This window comes from Geospiza fortis, unplaced genomic scaffold (genome assembly GCF_000277835.1).
Source record: "Geospiza fortis unplaced genomic scaffold, GeoFor_1.0 scaffold26, whole genome shotgun sequence".
Lineage (NCBI taxonomy): Eukaryota > Metazoa > Chordata > Aves > Passeriformes > Thraupidae > Geospiza > Geospiza fortis.
The window spans coordinates 1,692,626-1,712,480 of record NW_005054425.1 but is presented as its reverse complement, the minus strand read 5'-3'; the positions used below and the strand labels follow the sequence as shown (position 1 = coordinate 1,712,480).

Here is a 19,855-nt window from a genome sequence, read left to right as displayed (position 1 = left end):
CACGGCTTTCCCAGGAACTGAGCCAGATAGCTTTGGAACCCTGCGTCAGGACAGACTGGGCCCTCAAGAGCTCTGGTAAGGACACAAGCAGCCTGGTCTCCCTGCCCTGTGCTTGTCTGTGCCCTGCCCACAGCCTCCACAGGGATGTTCTGGGGGGATGGCACAGAAATGACAACATTCCTGTGTGGATGGAGGGGCTCTCTTCCTCTCCTCTGCACCTGGAGAAGGAACGCCTGGTTTGTGCTTTGCTTCCTCCCAGCACTCTTCACCCTGTGGGAGAGGCAGTGGCTGCTGTCATTGCCCCCCAGGGCAGGGTGATGCAGGCAGGACAGGTGGACATGGAGCTGCCCAGGGGCACCAGAAATGGTGTCTGAGCACCAAGCCACACCAGTGTGTAGCTGCTTGCAGCCATTTGCCCCCCCTCCCTTACAGGAGCCACCATTGACACACAAAGAACTTCCCAGACCTATGACTGCAGAGAGAGTTGTCTCTGCAGGATTTTACGCTTCTTCTGGACTGCCAGCCCTCCTGATACTATTCTGCAGGTATCTTAGCAGAAATCACCAGTTATCTTCCCTCCTGTGAGTTTGGGAACCATTCCTGGGGGCTCTCCCCTCAGCCCAATGGTACTGATGAAGCCCACAGCAGATTGGATTCCTGAAACCAAAGCTGGAGCACAGGGCTGGGCTTGCTGAGAAGCAGTGGTTCCTCTCCAGAGGGGAGTGGAGCCAAACTGAGCTCTACTGCTGCATTCGGCCCACAGTCCTTGGCCACAGCTGCTGAAAGGATTTCTTTCTACCTGGTGACCCTGTCTCCACTGTCAACCCTAAGAAGCGCTTTCCAGGGTGGGAGGTGGGATGCCCTAGAGAGTCCCTGGGCAGAAGTTTTCTGCTTGTCCCTGAGCAGGATGGTTTCATAACCAGTATTCTCTGTTCTGCCATGGTGAGCCCACTTTGGCAGGCAGGGAAGTCCTTCTGCTTCTGTCCATTTCCTCGCAGCCCCTTATTTCCAAGCTGAAACAGAGCCCACAGACATGTCAGCCCCAATGCTTCGAGCTACAGGGGCAGTTGTGTTGGCCCACACATCACTGCTCTTGCATTCTGTTGCAGCCAAATGTTTTCCCAGGAAACTGCTGGGCTTTCAAAGGGCATCAGGGCCAGGTTGTCATCAAGCTGCCAGCACGAGTCTACCTGACTGCCATCACACTGCAGCACATCTCCAAAGATGCCTCTCCAAGTGGGACTATCATCAGTGCCCCCAAAGACATTGCTGTCTTTGTAAGTCTGCTGGGCACTTCTGCTGGGGGTCTGGCCCGAGTGGGAGCTCAGGGCAAGGTCTTGCTTGCTTTTGTGCCTCCTCTGAGCTTTGTGACCTGCACTCCCCTGAGCACTGCTGTGCTCAGTGCAGCACTTCCAGGGCTCAAGAGTCTGGGGATTTCTGCTGGTCACAGTGACCCCGAGATGTGTACAAGTCTCTTTTCCCGGCCCGGCAGTTGAAGAAGGAGTTAGGATTCTTCTGTTCTCATTCTCAAGCTTGTTTATTATTTCTTACCTGTAACATCCTTTCTCTGGCCTGCTGAGGTCTGTCCAGCAGGTCAGACAGAGGCACACTGACCGCCCTTGGAGGGGATGTTGTCTTTTATACTAAAAACTACCTGTACATTATTTACAGTAACTTTCCAATACCTATCACCTATGTTAGACAGTGAGTTTCTACCTTAAACCAATCCAAAAGTGCCAACATCATAGTTGGAGGCAAAAGAAGAAGGAGAAAGGCTGGACACACCCAGATTCCTCCATCTTGCCTCCTGAACTCCCATTCTAAAAACCCCAAAAATCTATTTTTCATCCCATGACAAACTAACTATTATTCTACTTAAAATCTCTTGACTTGTAATTCTTCATATAAAGGTGGTAATTTGCTCCATGGGTTAAAATCAAAGTCTCAGGTGTCTTGGGCTCTGTGCCAAGGTCTCTGAGCCCCCTGGCAGGGGCTTGAGCCATCCAGGACAGCCAGAGGGATGTCCTGAGTTCTGACACAAGAGGCCCATTCTTCTCAAGATTCCTTCTGGCCAAGCACCTAGGAGTTCTTGACTAAAATGCAAGTCAGAGACTGAGCTCTACCCTGAGAGCTTCCCTAACCAAGTGCCAGAGCCCTGGGAGAGGCTGACCCAACTCTGTACATGCCCTCTTTGTGGGGATGAGCCTGACTCACCCTCCTTGTGCTTTGCTCCCAAGGGAGTGGATGCAGAGAGAGAAGAGGAAACTCTCCTGGGGGTGTTCACCTACAATGTGGAAAAAAACCCCACGCAGACCTTCCCTCTGAAGGTATGCTCCACACGTGGGGGCCAGGTGCCAGGGAGCAAAACAGGTTTGCTTGCAAGTCTGTGGCTGGGAAGGTGAAAATGTTTCCTCCCTGGGCAGAAGGTCCCAGATTGCTGCTGAAGGAGACCTGGTGGGGCTTGGAGGGCAGAGCAGAACGTGGTTGTGGTGGCTGAAGGACAGGGTCAGGCCCATGGCAACACAGCTCCTGAGAGATCCCTGGCTGCAGGCACTGCCTTCAGAAAAGCCAGATGCACATACAGCCACACCACCCAAACAAACAGACCTTGTGCCATGGAGAAATGGGGACAAGTGGTGGCAAAAACCATCAGGCATCACGGCTGTTCCACTGTGTGCCCTGCTGACAAGCTGGACAGCGTCACCCCAGCACAGAACACCCCTTCTCTCCCATTGCTCTCAGTGTGCCAGGAGGAAGGCAGGCAGAGGGCATGGCAGGGGCTCAGTGGGGTGACACAGCAGTGGGGTGACACAGCAGGGGGGTGACACACAGTGGGGTGACACACAGTTGGGGTGACACACAGCAGTGGGGTGACACACAGTGGAGTAACACACAGTTGGGGTGACACAGCAGTGGGGTGACAGTTGGGGTGTCACACAGTAGTGGGGTGGCACACAGCAGTGGGGTGACACACAGTGGAGTAACACACAGTTGGGGAGACACAGCAGTGGGGTGACACAGCAGGGGGGTGACACACAGTGGGGTAGCACACAGTGGGGTGACACATCGGCCCCATGCGCAGGAGCACGTCCCCAGCCCCTCTGCCAGCACAGAGCAAGGGACAGAAGGAAAGGAGGAGCAGCCCCACTGGGGCAGCATGCAGAGGATGCCAGGTGCCTTCCCCTGCCCCCAGCCTCCCCAGCAGCCCTAGCAGCAGCTTCAGATCTCTATTGCTTCTCCCAGCTTCTTTCAGGAGCTTGTTCCTGAGCAGAAACAGGGCTGGCAGGGTGACACTGATTTCACTGTTGATTTTAACACCCTCCTTTTGCCTCTTCACAGAACATGCTGCTCCCCAGAGCCTTTTCACGTGTCAAACTTCTTGTGAAGAGCAACTGGGGAAACCCGTGGTATACCTGCATTTACCGAGTGAAGGTTCATGGAAAGATGGAAAACCAGAAAGCCTCAACCCAGGGCCAAGATAAATAAGAAAACACAAAAGAAGAAGAAAGGGCAAGGGGAAGAAGGGAAATGGGGGGAATGATGTGGCATCCCAATGTTGATTTTAGACTATGCATGTGGGACTGTGTCAGGTGAGTTTTAGGTAAAATATCAGGAATTAGAATCATTTAATCCCCTCTGTTGAAAGGGACCCACAAGGATCATCAAGTCCAACTCCAGACCCTGCACAGGACAGCCCCAACAACCACCCCATGTGTCTGGCAGCTGGCTCTGTGCTGTGACCAGTTCTCTGGGAAGCCTGTTCCAGTGCCCAACCACCCTCTGAGTGAAGAACCATTTGGGTGAAGAACCTTCTGGGTGAATCAGAATCTGCTGAGTTAGAGGGGACCCACAAGGATCATCAGGAGTAAATCCTGCAACTCCTGGCCCTGCACAAGACCACTGCAACAACCACACCATGTGTCTGACAGCTGGCTTGGTGCTGTAGCCAATTTGCTGGGGAACCTGTCCCAGCATCTGACCACATTCTGGGTTCTGGTTCTTCACCCAGAAGGTTCTTCACTCAGAAGGAGAAGGTTCTTTACCCAGTGGTTCCTCACCTGTTTCTCCTGACAGTTACAGGCTCTTTGGGAGGTGTAGGCAGGACAGAAGAGTTGCAGGGGTCCCTTCCATGTCAGGGGTTCCATGATTCCATGATTCTATGATTCTATGATTCTGTGACCAGTTATTTCCAGCCCATCTCTTGGAAACCCCTGGCACAGTGCTGTATGTGTGCGTCCTATCCCAGAAGCAGAGTGGAAGCCACAAGTCCAGGGTTTAAGACAATGGCAGAATGCATGGAAACCTCCACTCCTTGCCCATGGATGTGCAGTGAGAGACTAATTTGTGCCAGAGCCTAGCACGATTGACTAAATCAAATAAAGCCATCGGTCCTGGGAATTGTACTTCAACTTTTGTTTGATGAGTAGAACTGTAAGCAGTAAATAAGGAAGCAAAAGATGGGGACTCCACCACCTCCATGGGCAGCTCCTTCCAAGGCCTGAGCACCTTTCCATGGAGAAATTCATGCTGATGTCCACCCCGAGCCTGCCCTTGATCTCCAGCCCTCCGTGATGAAGAAGGGGTTGGCAGCTTGGAAGAAGAGAAACAGGCTAAAAATTCCCAGAGGAAGACCAGGAGGGATTTCTGCTCTGACTGGAAGTTTTTAAGCCATGTAGATACCTCCTGTCCTACACGTGGGCCAGCAGGGAGGTGCTGGTGTCACTCAGCAGGAGTAGAGATGATGCCATCAGCAGATACAGTCACTGAATCATTAAAGGTGGAAAAATCCCCAAAGATCATCCAACCATTCCCCCAGCACTGCCAAGGCCATCTCTGACATGTCCCCAAGTGCCACATCCACATGGCTTTTAAATCCCTCCAGGGATGGGGACTCCGACACGTGACCACCTTTTCCATGAAGAAATTTTCCCAAATATCCAATCTAATCCTCCCCTGGCACAACTTGAGGCTGTTCCCTCTCCTCTGTGACACAACCCCTCGGCTGTCCCCTCCTGTCAGGAGCTGTGCAGAGCCACAAGGTCCCCCCTGAGCCTCCTTTTCTCCAGGCTGAGCCCCTTCCCAGCTCCCTCAGCTGCTCTTCATCAGACTTATGGCATGTGACTGTTACCTAGGAATTCTCTGCAATCCGCTTTGTAGCAACCTCGTGCTGGTTTATTGTCACTTAAGTTAATCCAGGACAGGGATTTAATTTTTTTGGTTGCCAAAAATTCAGTAAAATAAAAAAACTCCTTAACACCAATGTAGCATTAAAGAGCAGCATTCATTATTCAGCCAGATGCACAGGGGGATAGCTCCTCCCAAAGCTGTGCATGCTGAGCCCAGGAAAGTTTCTGTTTATATGCTGTATTTTTTACACATATTCATTGATTGTCCCAGACTAAACATACATATGATAATAACATGATACATATGATTATACATATGATTTTTATACATATATTTTTTCATACATACATATTATTTCCCCAAAATCATTAGCATATTTCCCCTTTATGCATTCATCCTTCTGTCCTGGGGGTCTCTCTGGTCCCTGGTTGTTGTGAACCCCAATGTTCCAGGTGACCTTGCTGAGCTGGCAGGACACTGAGGCTGGTGAATTTCCAGTTTCCTTACACAATGGGCATTGTGCAGTTTCCATAGGCCAGTCATTCTGGAACAAGCTTTGTGTTAGCTCACCAGGTGTAGGCCATTTATCATCTGGTAACAATTTTATTTATGGCATTATCTTCATCCTTCCCGTTAACCCACAGTCTCAATTAAAAAAGGCAGGACTTTTAATGTGAGGTAATTACATTCTTAGTACTCCCATAAAAAAGAAAAAAAAATCAACTGAGAGAAAAAATATTATTCCACATGACCAATTTTTGGAAGTAACTCACTCAGCTGAGCTTCAAGTCAGTTGCTGGGGAATCCCCTGGCAGCAAAAGCTCTAACAAGTGTCACTGTCACCTCCCTGATGAATCAGACAAGTAAAGCAATCCTACATGGAAGCACCAGTGACTACTAAGGAAGCCAACTTCAAACTAGGGCACAGAAAGAGCAGTGAACAGCTGAGCAGTGAACCCTGCTGCAACTACAAGCTATTCAGGTGTTACATTTCCACAAAGAATTCCCACTGTTCTTTAAATAATGTAGGAAAGCTATTGCTGTGAATGTTAGGCTCTTTTTTTTTCATTTTAATTCTTATCTGACAGTTGAATCTCAAGTCACAAAGTTGTGCAAAACTGTGTTTAAAAAGTTCAACCTTCTATACAAAGTGGGTCTTGGAAACAAATTCTGGACTATGCAAGGGTAAATAAAATAACAAATGCATATTTCACAGTTATTTACAAATTTTGTAATACCTGTCACTCATTCCAGAACCATTTACTCAAGTGAAAAGCCAAGCACTGAAATTTTACACTAAACAAACTGTCTCCAGGAAACACATTCTAAAAGCATGTCAGTAAAGGAGATCCCTTGCCCAGAAACAATAAAAATATGCCTGGAATAAACCACAGTTGTCACTGAAAATGCGGGAAAAACAAAATTCTCCAACAACATTTTTAGTGTTATAGAATCAATTCATTATTTCATTCTGGCCAGGATGATGTTCTGACCAGGATGTGCAACAGAAATCATTTCATCCACGTAGCCTGGGTTGTGCAGAGAAAATCCATGACACATGAATTTTACCAGATTTTTCACAAATTTTATACAGTCAAAACCCATTGGTTCAAAGTTCATTGGTTCCAACTTACACAGTTTGTAGTATTTGGTTTCTTATTTGTTACGGATCTCTTTGATGCTAATTAGGTCCTCATTCTTATCTATCTCTTATCTATCTTTTCTCAGACCAGGTGTCTCTGACCATGCCAGGAGTGATGTTTGGAGTTGATGGTTGTTAAGACAATTTCTTGATGTTGGTTACCTTTTGTGTATCTTCTGTGCTACCCCCAGCCTGCAGAGATGTTAAGCTCATCAGGCCTGGAGTGGCGAATCAGTCCTTTGAAACTAAACTTCAATTCGTTTCCATTTGGGCAAAGGCAAACAAAACCCCTGACTAAAGTTGTACAAAATATTTTAAACTTGGTATAATTTCCAACAAGAGGGACCCCCATAAGCTCCTTACTGAGCTAGAGGGTTGTAGAAGCATGGACTCCTTTCTTCCCTGGAATTCATGGCAAATGTGAAGCCTTTGCACAATTTCCTCCAACTTAGGTGTGATGGCAGTTGATATAATAATACATAAAGAAACCAGTGAAATGATTTCTCCTGCCAATGTCCTCTACGACTGCTAGAGAACAAAAAAGAACCTCTTCTATTCAACACCTCATCCACAATCCCCTCCCAAAATACTCTGTTAACCCTCAATCCTTCCTTCTTCAAAGCTGTATGGCATTGTTAGCATAAAAGGATAAAGAGCTTGCTTTGGAGCTAGAGGAGGAAATAAACCATAGAGGACCCTTTCAAGGCTTGAGAAGCCTGAAAATACGTAGAGGAATGTAATTCCTGCACCCTGAGTTTGTCAGCCAATGGTAGTTTAGCTGCCAAGCCCCACACAGCTAGTCCCTCACTCCCCTGCCAGAAGAATCAGGGAGAGAATGAGAAGGGTTAAAGCTGGAAAATTTGTGGGTTGAGATACAGTTTAATATGGAAAGCAAAAGCCACATGTGCAAACAAATCAAACTCGGGAATTCACTCCCTGTTTCCCATGGGCAGGCAGGTTCAGCCTGCAGGTTCCCATGGGTTGAGCCATCCCATGGAGAGCAGGGTTCCAGGACACGAAGCAGTGACTTGGGAAGACAAACACCATCACTCCAAACATCCCTCCCCTCCTTCCTTCTGCCCCCACTTTATGTACTGAGCATGATGTCACATGGCCTGGACATGCCTTTGGTCACTTTGGGTCATCTGTCCTAGCTGTGTCTCCTCCCAGCTCCCCACACACCCCCAGCCCCCTTGCCAGCCTGGCAGTATGAAAAGCAGAAAAGGCCTTGGCTCTGTGTGAGCACTGCTCAGCAATAACAAAAACATCTCCATTATCATCCCTGCATTCAGCACAAATCCAAAATACAGCCCCATGCCAGCCACTGGGAGGGAAATCACCTCAGCCACACCCAGCACGGTCATCTTTTGCTATTTCTTCATCAGACACAACAATATGAGAGACTCCTGCTACTCAGCTGTGCCATATCTTCTTAGCTTTATGTCTTTGATAACCATTGCCTCTTCTTATTTTTACATTTTCTTATCCTTATTTTCACATTTTCTTATCCTTATTTTCTTGAGCTTTTTGATGCATACAGTAGGAGAAAGAAAACTGATGTCAAAGGCAGCCAATGTAGTGGTAGTGACAATCTTGAGGTAGTGACCACTTGAGGTAGTGACAATCTTGAGGTAGTGACCAATGAAGTTAATGTCCAGTGATCAGCCACGGCTTGTAATATACCATCCATGCAAACAAAAACATAATAAATCATATTTCTTTCTGCTGTATGTAGTTTATTGTTCAGAAATATTTTACAAGGGATAGTAGGAAGATGAATTAAGAACATAAAGTTGGTTACCTCTTCTTCACCTCCTTCACAGGAGGTTCTATTCAAGGACATTTTTCATGGTTGATTCTTAACTCATTGCCATTCCCAGTAAATTCTTTTTATCTCAGCCTGGGATTGGAGAAGGTGAGGGGAGCAGCTTGTAGATTTTTAATGGGAGTACTAAATTGGGGAATATTATTCCTAGACCATGCTGGGGGATGCAGCCAAGACAGCTGACCCCCACTGACCACAGCATATCCCAGATCATGTGTAGTGTCCTGCTCGAAGTATAAACCTGAGGGGAGAAGAAAGAAGGAGGAGGACGTTTGGAGTGATGGAGTTTGTCTTCCTGAACCACTGCTAATGTGGTGGAGCCTGGTTTCCTGGAGGTGGCTGAACATCTCCCCACTGATGAGAAGGAGTGCGTTTCCTCTTTATTTTGCTTTTTCTTGCATGTGTGGCTTTTTATTTCCCCATTAATCTGCCTGTATCTCAACCCAAAAGCTTTTTAACTTTTACGTTTCCCATCCCACCAGGGTGGGAGACACGGAATGACTTATCAGACTGCTGGTGTTAAACCATGACACTTCACACAGGGGAACTAGAGCCGTGATGTTTGGAATAATATCCAACCAAGGATTGCTGGGGTGTCTGGGGAAAACATATGCCCCTGCCATGAAGGACCAGTGAAATAGGTACTGGCACCTTCCAGGAATTTTGGAGTTGCTTTGGAGTTTGTTTTGGAGTTTGGCCCACTTCCTTATTGGCTTGTTACTGTAAAGACTGCCCATACTTCCCAGATATGCTTGCTCAACCAGCTGATCCTCTCCCTGGGAGCACGAATAAAAGGCTGGCATTGCCGGCAGTCCTGGCAGACAGGCAGTTCAAGCTGCTTTGGCACATCTCGCTGTGGTCTGCAAGATGAGAAAGTCAATGCTCTTCCTTGGCTTTCTTCTTGTTTTCCTTAGCCTGGCTCTGCCAGGCACCCAGGGAAAAATAATTCCCAGATGTGAGATGGTGAAGATCCTACGTCGGAATGGCTTTCAGGGCTTTGAGGGCACTACTGTTGCTGACTGTGAGTATAATGAGCTGCCACAGCACCTCTCTGCCTCTACCACCTTTGTCCCTCTCTTCTTTTTGATCTTCCAGCAGTACTATTCTGTCCCCCCATTTCTCTGACTTCATCTCTTCCTCATCCCCTTCCTTGCTCCCTTCTATAGTTCACACAGCAAATACCAATCTAGACCTTTGTTCTTCCAAGAATTTACCCATCCAATTCTCAAGATTATGATATCACCACTTTAATTACTTCTCCAGCACTTAATTCATCCTGGATACTTTCATATCTTTCCTCTTTTTTACATTCAGCATTCCTTAATGTTCTGCTCTGGGATCTCTCTTCCTCCTGCAGGGATGTGCCTGGTGAAATATGAGAGTGGCTACAACACAAAAGCATACAATAACAATGGTCCAAGCAGGGACTATGGCATCTTCCAGATCAACAGCAAGTACTGGTGCAATGATGGCAGGACCCCTGGCTCCAAGAATGCCTGCCACATCAGTTGCTCAAGTAAGTGGTAGCGCAGAACAAAGAACCTTTCTTTGTTCATTCCATGAAAGCACCTGCTGTGTCCATGACACCTGCCAACAGCTGCTCTGGGCATTTCTGTCTGTCCTTCCTCCATCCATCTTCTCAGTGTCCCACCTACCCTTCCTTCCTGATGGACACCTCTCGTTCTGCCAGTCTGTCCCTGCCCTTCCTCTGCCCTGCTTTCCTCCACACTGATCTTTTCTCCCTCCTCTACAGAACTGCAAGATGATAATATTGAGGATGACATTCAGTGTGCCAAGAAGATTGCCCGGGAGGCTCATGGCCTCAGCCCCTGGTAAGGATATCTGCAGCGGACACTGGGGCAGAGTGGGCAGAGCAGATCAAAGTCAGTCCTGCTATTGACTGAGGGAGGCAGGGGGATCAGTGGGTGGGAAGCTGGATTTGGTGCAGTTTAGCACAGTCCTTTTCCTAAAGCTGAAAGGAGAAGATAGGAATCCTGCCTCGCAGCATCTGCTCTAATTCCCTAAATTTCCCTCCTCTCCCAGAGCTCTCCTTTTTGTTCTCTTCTCCTTCCCCCAGCTCGCTTAGATTCAGCTCTTAATAATTCTCATTTATTAGTAGATTGAGCTCATAATAATTCTCATTTATTAGTAACTTTCAGAAGGGATGACTGAGAGTCTTCTTCCAAGATTCTCAAAGACTAACCAACTCTGTTTTCATAACCAATTCAATCATAATCTAACTCCTCAAATTACAGAATGTATTTGTTTTTTCAGGTATGGCTGGAAAAACCATTGCCGGGGCAGAGACCTGAGTTCCTTTGTCAGGGGTTGCTAAATCGCTGCACAGGTGTTGATTGTTTCCTCGGGACCACCAGAGATGGAGAATGACAACGTTTGGAGAGGAGGCCAGGGAAATGCATGGGTGTGGGGAATTAAAAGCAGTATATTATTAAGATAGAGTGGGTACTGGCTAGTGCTAACTCTGAAGGCCTTCAGTCTGATGCAATGCAAACAGAGAACTTACAGTTCACAGCTTAATAAAAACAGGTGTTGCAACAAGCCACTACAGATGGAGTTTCAGCCTCGATTTATTTGCACAATTGTGACTCAAGATTTTGTTGCCCTAACAGGGCTTTGCAACATTTAGGGTTCCTCTCTTCTTTTTTTTTCTTTCTCTGTTCGCCTTCACCTCTCCCTTCCTCCTCTCCTCCTTCCCCTTAATTTTTTTGCCTATTCTTATTGGAGTGTCTGTAGTGAGGAAATACAAAAATTTCATGAACATTGTGTAAGATGTGCAGATTTATGTTGCTTTATGACCAAGACAGTCACTGATTAAGACAGATCATTGACAGAGAGAGAAAACTATGCTGAAACATGACATTGCTCCTTAAATTTATCTGAGCATCTGCCCCTGGCTGGTATGAGGGACAGGGCACTGAAACATTTGGGCATCTGGCCTGAGGGAATACAGCATTTCTTATCACTCTTTGAGGAAGTCAATCAAACACAGCCTAGAGTGCAGGCAGCACTCTGTGAGGAAATGATGGGTTGGAAAGGCTGTTAGGGAAGGGAAATGTTTTGCTGTTTAGTTTACAAGTCCTTTTTCCAATTGAAAGCTGGATTCAGAAACAGTGCATGAATGAAAGGTGCTAACACTGAAAAAACATGTTTACTGCTTCATGTGCTTTCTGCTGCTGCTAGGGGAGCCATGACTTCTTTGGTGCTTATGAAATAAAGGGATGCTTAAACTCGTGTCTTGTGTGAATGTATAAACCAACCATTAAAGGCATGTTTGCTTAGATGGCTGCATCTTAAAAAAAAAAGCTCAAAGTAAGCCTTGCCTGAAGTCCCTCTTCCCCTTTTCCCCAATGTTGGAGGTTAGGATTTTTCCTTTTTATTTCCTTTCTCTCATGGAATTTTTCTCCCATTTGTTGCCTAAGAGATGGGAGCACAGATTGTCCTGGGGAAACTCTCAAACCGAGACAAAGATATTAGAGAAACAAAAGATGTGGACAAAGAGGCCAGGGAAGGGGTGCAGTTTGCAGTCTCTTAGCTGGGGGGTTTCTCTTGGGAAGGGCAGAGATGCTGTGAGATTTTGGCTGGGGGATCAGGGTGAAGCTCAGCTCTCTCCTGCTCTCTCTTGGGATCACAGTTGGAGACAGGTGAGGTTTTGGTGCTGGACTGTTGCTGCCCAGAGGATTTGCTGCCTCTGTGCAAATTTTGTCCTGCACTGCTTCTCCTTACCGTGGGTGAGACTTTGTTTTCAAGAACTGGGACCTTTCCAACACCCAGCCTCACTGGGAACAGGACCTCAACCCCATCTCCCTTAGTGTGATATGTGTTATCCAATAATTCATGCTAAAGGAAATTAAAACCACAGCATTTTGTGTACAAAGCCAATGTCGGGCAACAAGCAGTAACAGGCTACGTGATAAGAATGGACATTATCCAATTACACGAAACCACCCAAACCCATGGAGAAGAAGGTGAAGAAGAAGGAGCAGCCTCTGTCCTAAAACCTCCATCTTGCTTTATCTATATTACTATAATCCAAGACCTTAAACTCTAATTTTCCCACCCTGTGATATCACACACTTCTATTCAAACTCCACACCCACAATCCCAGTTCTGTCATTCCATTTTGGAAGCTTCTCCACAGCCTCAGGTCAATGCAGTGTTCTCTTGGGGGTCAGTGCCTGTCAGCACAGAAAGTCTGAAATTCTCAGCATCCAGGGTTCCAGCAGCAGGAGTCTTCAGTGACCAACCAAGACGGATAACAAAGGATAACAAAGGATAACTGCTAACAGTTATCCCTGTTAGCCTTGGTAAATCATTTACCTGAGTTCTAACTTGAGTAGAATGGTACCATTGTTCCCAACCTGGGTTATGGCCAGGATGAAAACTTAGAATTGATAGGAAAGATGTGATAGGAAAGAGAATTTAGACATTACTTTATCCTGGCCAAGATGTGCAACAGAAATTATTTCATCCACACGTGCCTGGGTTGTGCAGTGAAATTCATGCTTCTTTAGCAGATTTTCACCTATTTATACATACAAAGCCCCAAAGAAATCCTCGCTCATTGGTCTTAAATGACACAATTCTTAGTATTTGATCTCCTATTGGTTGTTGATCTCTTTGCCTTAAATGCTGATTTGTTCTTCATTCTTTTGTTCCTTTATCAATCCCCCATCCCTGACACCCCTCAAGGTGCAATCCCTCCCCTTTGAGAATCACATCATTTGAGGGATGTGACATATTTCACTGAACCTAAGGGGAATTTTCACTGAACCTAAGGGGAATTTTCACTGAACCTAAGGGGAATTTTTGGCAGGTTTCTCTGCACAGATCAGTACAGATGTACACATCTCTGAATGTGTGTGACTTGATTCTGCTATGAATGCTTTTATCATGGGTCTTTTACTAAGTCACTGTTAAAATGTAGCAAATGCTATTGAATGTTTAATTGTTAAATCAGTCCATGATTGACTGCTGCTAAACCCTTTTTCACCATTATCTTTTTTGTACACTGACTCTTTTGCATCCTCAGTAAATGTAAAATCTCCTCCATGTAAATAATCCTAAATGGATTCCAGTCTCTTTTTCCTATGCATACTTCAGCCACGTAGCCAGCAACAGGCTGAACATCATAATTCACCTCCCTTAAGTTGCACTTTCATAAATTTGTATTAAAATCTGATTTTTGATGGTACCTTTGAGTGCTCAAACCATTCACTGGTGACACCAGTGGGCAGACACAACTATACACACGTGTATGCATGTACAGACACATGGACATACCCATGTGAGAAAGGATACTCACTTCCAAAACATTTAAAAGGTTTATTAAGACCTTATCAAAAATACAACAGAAGACTGGATAGAGAAAATATTACAGCACTGGGATCAAAGGATTTTTTCCCATCATGTGCTCACCCACACAATGGAGGATTCACCTTTTAACTCTTTAGCCACTCCCAAAGTTCTGTCCATCTGTTCCATCCTTCTTTGCTGTCCAGTGATGGAGATCACCTCCATAAATCTTGATTGGAAGTCAGCTGTTGCCATAGTAACGAGCCAACCCTCCCAAATGTCCCAAACCCAGGTCACTCCCTGATAACAACACAAGGGGGGGGGGGTGTAAAACATAACTATAAAACTTCTTTTAACATATTTACATAATATTTGCCTTTAATTGTGAGAGTCACCCATGGCATTCCTCACCTATTACACCCCCATCCCAGCCCACCTCTCTGGGACCCTCCCCAGGCCGTGCTGGTGCCGTGATGGAGCGGGAGAAGAATGTGCAGGCCCAGAAGTGTGTGAGGAAGAGGAGAGCGGCCGTGAGGGGGTTCCATGAAGAAGGAGTGTCTCGCTGCTGGGCAGGTAGGGAGCAGCTCTGACGGGCAGAGCGCTGTCCCATGGGTGCTGGAGCTGTGCTGGGTTGGGTTTGGTGCCCTGTGCCAATTAGAAATTAGAAAACCTGACAGAAAGCTCACACAGTGTGCACCTGTATGCAAACCTTGAGATGAGAAATGCTGACTGAGAAATGCCATGGAATAGGACAGACATTGCTGAGAGAGAAATGGAACTAGAAACAAGTTTCAAGGGATGGCCTTACAAACAAGACTGGATAATTTGGAGAAACAGAACTATGAAAGATGCATTGTAGTGGGACCCACAAGGGATAATTTTAGATGATTGGCTTTAAGGCATTTGCAGAATAGTGTGGCAAAAGCTGATAAACCAAGAAACGCTTATAATGAATTGTAATTAGGAAATAATTGGCTTCTGATTGTGATGGTGTGAATTATAACATCTGTATTGTCTCACCCTTCTCATGAGACTGAAAATAGAATAAAAGCTTTTAAAACGCCTCTCAGTTACCCCATCTGTGGGTCAGAAAAGGGGTTCATCCGACACGTGCCAACAGCTCCCGGCGGGGCTCAGGGCGGCTCAGGGCTCTGCGAGCCCAGGGAGCTGCGGGGATGCCCTGCCCAGCCCGGCCGCCCTTCCTTTGGGTTCCCAGGGTGTCCCAGGCACATGTTCGTCCTGCAGATCCCCGCTAGATGGGCCCCGCGGCCTTGCGGTCCCTGCACAGGCCCCTCTGCGCCGGCAGCAGGGGAATAGGGCTCCTGGCTTGCATTTGGGGTTTAGGAGAAAATGACGGCTGAGTGAGAAGAGGGATCTGCCTCACATGGAAACAGGGCTGGACCCCGCAGCAGAAATGATTTCACTCTGATTTGCACGGCAGAGTGCTGTAGAAGGAGGCAGATTACTGATTTAACCCTAGTGGAAGCTGCTCTTGGCAGGGCCAGGTTCGGATAAAACGGCAGGTGGATTAGGATGAGATAATCTTTACAGATTGTTTAGGCAGAGCTTTTTAGCTCCTGTCCAATTGGCTATCCTTAAGTTTGAGGAGAAGTCCCCAAAGTCTTGTGAGGTGTCTTTTTACCTAATTGATGAAACAAACTTCTTGGCTTTTTTCCTTTTAAAAGAGACAAAAGATAGGTCTGTCACTTGGTCAACGAAAGGCTTGGCAGGGCTTGGCAGAACACAATCCAGCCTAGTGATGCCTCAGGTTTTAGATTTTCTATTTTTCAGATTCTATTCTGCTTTAGTGTGTAAGTCTAGGCTTCATATTAGGGGATGGTGAGCTATCCTCACAGAGCAGGGAGACAAAACAATTCCTTCTCTAGCTGGGGACCCAAGGACAGCTGATGCAGATCTCAGGCCCAAGAGCATAAACAATGTGGAATGAAGAGAGAAAAACAAGAAGGATGGGACTTTGTGGGCTGGAGCTGTAACTGGACAATTAACTCCAACATGCAAATGGAGCAGAATTTATAAAAGTGAGAGACCCCACGACCTGTCATCCATTTTGTGGCCACTTTGGGTTGTGCTGTCCAAGGTGGATCAATTTGAGACCTCTTAATAAATCTCTACTTTATTCTTTAGGGATTCTCTATTCCAGGTCAGCCTTCACAAGGCATCACCAGGCTGGTTGGGTTCCTGCATCCCCAGACATCCTCCACACCCTGCATGCAGGATTTACTTTGGTAAGGCTGAGCAAGTGGTTGTTTAAGTGACCAGTGCCAGCCAAGGGTTTCCTCTGTGCCTCCAGAAAAGCAAGCCTATAGGAATGTGCCTTTTGTTTACAGAGTGACAAAACTATCTTTTGTCTCTTTAAAAAGGAAAAAAAGTCTAGAAGTTTGTTTCTTCAATTAGGTAGAAAGACACCTCACAAGACTTTGGGGACTTCACCTCAAACTTAAGGATAGCCAATTGGACAGGAGCTAAAAAATCCCACCTAAACAATCTACCAGAAGAAGAAGACAACAAAGGAACTAATCACTTTTGTGAGGTGTTTTACCAGGAGCAAGAACTTCTTGCACCTGTCTTGGTTTTTCTCTATAAAGAGTTTTGTTATTTTGCTTTTTATTTAAACTTTTCTATATCGAACACTGCCACAGAAGCCATCCTGCTGATTTTATGCCTTCTAAGGTAGCTGAGCTATCTTGAGTGTGATATAGATCTCCAAGAGCTTATGAGACCTGGCTTGAGGAGACCATGTATCACAAGCCTGAGCACTTTTTGGGCTCACCATGATTCCCTGGAGCTCTGAGATTGGGGTGTCCTAAGTGAAATGGACCCAGCCTCGAAGGCCCTACAGCCCCAGTATCCCATGGTCCAGGTGTGCACAGGTGAAATCCTGCAGAGGAGGGGCTGATGGGATGAGGGGGGAAACTGTCCCTGGGAGCTGGCCAGAGCTGGCTTCTCCATCTCACCCTGCAGGATGTGATTCAGCAAATGCACATTGCCCCGGGCAGCCCGGCTGCTTCCCGGTGCGGGTGGGGACCTGGGGACAGAACCGACCTGGGGACAGAGCTGGCCGGGGACAGGGTGCACATGGGGACCTGGGGACAGAACTGGCCCGGGACACAGTGCAGGTGGGGACTTGGGGGCAGAAGCGACCTGGGGACAGAGCTGACCTGGGGACATGGTGCAGGTGGGGACCTGGGGACAGAGCTGGCCCGGGACATGGTGGGGACCTGGGACAGAGCTGAGCTAGGACACGGTGCAGGTGGGGACTTGGGGGCAGAAGCGACCTGGGGACAGAGCTGACCTGGGGACAGAGCTGACACGGTGCAGATGGGGACCTGGGGACACAGCTGATCAGGGACACAGTGCAGGTGGGGACCTGGGCACAGAGCTGACCGGGGGACAGAGCTGACCTGGGACACAGTGCAGGTGGGGACCTGGGCACAGAGCTGACCGGGGGACAGAGCTGACCTGGGACACAGTGCAGGTGGGGACCTGGGGACAGAGCTGGCCTGGGACACGGGTGCTGCTCTGTCGGAGACAGTAGCCAGCCCGGACAACCTGTCCCACCCCCAGCCCAGCCCGTGGCACGCCAAGCACTCGCCCAACTCCCCATGTGCTGGGTAAAGAGGGAACAGCTGCAGGGGCCCTCAGGAGCTGGGACAGCACCCAGAGCCAGGCTGGGATCTAAATTTAAACTCATGCTTTGTGTGTTTGTACATGCGAGTGCAGGCTCCAGCCCCCACTCCCCCAGCACCTCCCCTGCTGCGCGGAGGGGACAGAGCCAGAGGAGCTCCAGCTGGCTGGGACCTGGGGAAGGGGGGCTCCACTGCAGGGCAGGAGGGGAACAGACAGCTAGGGGAGCAACACCATGGAGCCCTCTTCTCCCCAGGGTGATGTGAAGAAGAGGCAGCAGAAGGAGAAGTCCAAGAAGCCGGTACCACCGATAGCTCCTCGACCACCCAGGGCTCTGTTCTGCCTCACCCTGGAGAACCCCCTGAGGAAGGCCTGCATCAGCATCGTGGAGTGGAAGTATCCTGTGGCTGCAGGGGCTGGCAGCAGTGTGTGTGTGCCTGTGAGCGTGGTGGGCTGCTGGGAAGAGCTGACAGCCTGTTTCAGCTTGTGCTGTCTCATCAGGCAGCGAGGCACCCAGGGAGCCCTGCAGGGTGCATGGCAAAGGCTGGCTGGGGAAAGCTGGGCTGAGGAGTGGGTCAGGCCTTTGGTGGGGTGGGACAGGGATAGCCTGGGCCAAGGGACTGGGGGGAGTGAATGTGTTGTGTGCGTTGTGTGTGTTGTGTGCTGGGGAGCAATGGAGGACAGACTGCTGAGAGGGGAGGGGGTTTGGTGTGGCAGGAGGGGGCACAGTGCCCATCCAGGGGTGGGGATGGGGTCAGGCTGGGGACAATGTGATACTCTGGACGTTTGGGGGTGGTAGCAAGACCCTGGTGAGTTGTTTGGGATGGCTCTTTGTGTGTATCACAATCTGATCCCACAGCTGTGCTCTGCCCTGGTGGGGGGCCTCCCCCAAATCCTTGCTGACACCATTGTCCTCTCAGCCCCCCTTCCCATCCCTCCCTGGTAGTGCTGTCGCAGGTGAAGGCTTTTTCTGGGTGATACTGTTCAGAGGGATTCAGATAGTTCTTTGTGCCTTTGGCTTAGCGTTGTAGTTTGGGTGTTGCTTTTTGACCTTTTCACTGGGGCACTGCAGCTCAGAAATACCAAGATGTCATGTTTCTGCCATGCATCCAGGAACTAGCACTTTGTTCACCCATGTTTTATGTAAAGGAAGAGAGTGGGAGATGAAATTTTTCACTTTGATTTCAGCAAAACATTTGGGCTGTAGCAAAAACGATGGACTGGGCAACAGAATTGAGTTCTTCCACCACATCTTTTCTCATTTTAGTTGCTGAACTTCATCTCAGTACTCCTGGCCTTGGCAAGATGATCCCATCCCTGGCCAGGCTTCACTCTGGGAGCTGGCTTGGTCACCTTAGGCTGGCTGTGTTGCTGTGGGGACACCAAAACCATGCCCAGAGATGCTGCTTTGTCCAAAGCCCTGTTGGCAGGCATGAGGGCATGCTCACAGCTCTGGTGCTGCTGGAGGTTGAGACCTCATTCCTTTACTGCAAGGGGACTCTCTGTCCTCCAGGAGTGGGAGCAGGGCCAAAGTTGGGCAGTTCTCATTTTCTGTGTCTCTGGCAAGAGAAATGATGGTTCTGTGGGCACAGCAGGGAACTGTGCCTGTGTCCTAAACGGGCACTGAGAAAGGAGGAAACTTGTGCGTGTGCCTGAGTGGAGGGGAGGTGTGGCAGGGGAGGTGTGGCATTCACATGCTCTGAACAGAGAGAAACATCATTCTCTCAGAGGATTTTTCCTGGAGAAACGCAGAGAGAAAAAGAGAAAACAATTCTTATCTCTATTCTCTGCTCCTGTTGCTTTTACACATGTAAAATGTGTTAAGAAAATAGTTTACCTAAAGAGAATTAGTAATTAAATTCTACTAAAGATTATTTTTTTCCTTAACCAATTAAAAAAACCCACTGTTCCTGACTGTCTAGAGACAGTAATGAGATTTTCTTTAAAATATATCTTTTATATAGTATAATATAGTATAAAATCTCTTTAATATAATATAGAATAATATAATATATTCTTAATAAAACAATTATTCAACCTTCTAAATCAATTATAGGGAGGAGCAGAAAAAAGGACTTACATCTTTCAGCATGCTCAAATACATTCTTCCTGCTGGGCCAGCACGTGCCAGAGCAAGTGCACAGCACTTCCTCAGTGCTCTGGAGGGGGACTGTCACCGTGATATTTTCCAAAAAATCCCTTTTCCAGGATTTCTTCTCCTGGGAAGATGGGAAGCCTCAGCTTCTCCATGTTTTGCTCCTCTGGAATGTGGTCTGGAGATTGTTTATCCAAATGTGTGAATT

General features: G+C 47.7%; 3 protein-coding genes across 3 annotated transcripts in view; all 3 read left to right on the top strand.

The window, feature by feature from the left end:
• LOC106631945 (sperm-associated antigen 4 protein-like) overlaps positions 1-3,486 on the top strand; it is a 6,082-nt gene extending 2,596 nt beyond the window's left edge. Inside the window, exons 3-6 of the mRNA XM_014309381.1 lie at positions 433-545; positions 1,110-1,277; positions 2,238-2,327; positions 3,340-3,486. Of these exons, the coding sequence (XP_014164856.1) occupies positions 433-545; positions 1,110-1,277; positions 2,238-2,327; positions 3,340-3,486 (518 nt within the window). The remainder of the gene's footprint in view (positions 1-432; positions 546-1,109; positions 1,278-2,237; positions 2,328-3,339) is intronic.
• A 5,930-nt stretch (positions 3,487-9,416) lies between these two features.
• On the top strand, positions 9,417-11,157 carry LYZ (lysozyme). Its single transcript, XM_005426798.1, has 4 exons — positions 9,417-9,615; positions 9,952-10,110; positions 10,348-10,426; positions 10,869-11,157. Exons 1-4 carry the CDS (start codon positions 9,462-9,464, stop codon positions 10,927-10,929), a joined length of 453 nt encoding a protein of 150 aa, XP_005426855.1. The 5' UTR covers positions 9,417-9,461; the 3' UTR covers positions 10,930-11,157.
• A 6,630-nt stretch (positions 11,158-17,787) lies between these two features.
• The window catches only part of CACNA1S (calcium voltage-gated channel subunit alpha1 S), a 61,109-nt gene continuing 59,041 nt past the window's right edge, over positions 17,788-19,855 (top strand). Inside the window, 1 exon segment of the mRNA XM_031061734.1 lies at positions 17,788-17,948. Within this exon segment, the coding sequence (XP_030917594.1) occupies positions 17,788-17,948 (161 nt within the window).

Bases quoted from the DNA above. Each gene is read 5' to 3' on its own strand.
- LYZ (XM_005426798.1), top strand. From the start codon at position 9,462: ATGAGAAAGTCAATGCTCTTCCTTGGCTTTCTTCTTGTTTTCCTTAGC. The intron at 10,111-10,347 runs GTAAGTGGTAGC...CCTCCTCTACAG, and splicing joins CTGCCACATCAGTTGCTCAA to AACTGCAAGATGATAATATT. The intron at 10,427-10,868 runs GTAAGGATATCT...TTGTTTTTTCAG, and splicing joins GCTCATGGCCTCAGCCCCTG to GTATGGCTGGAAAAACCATT.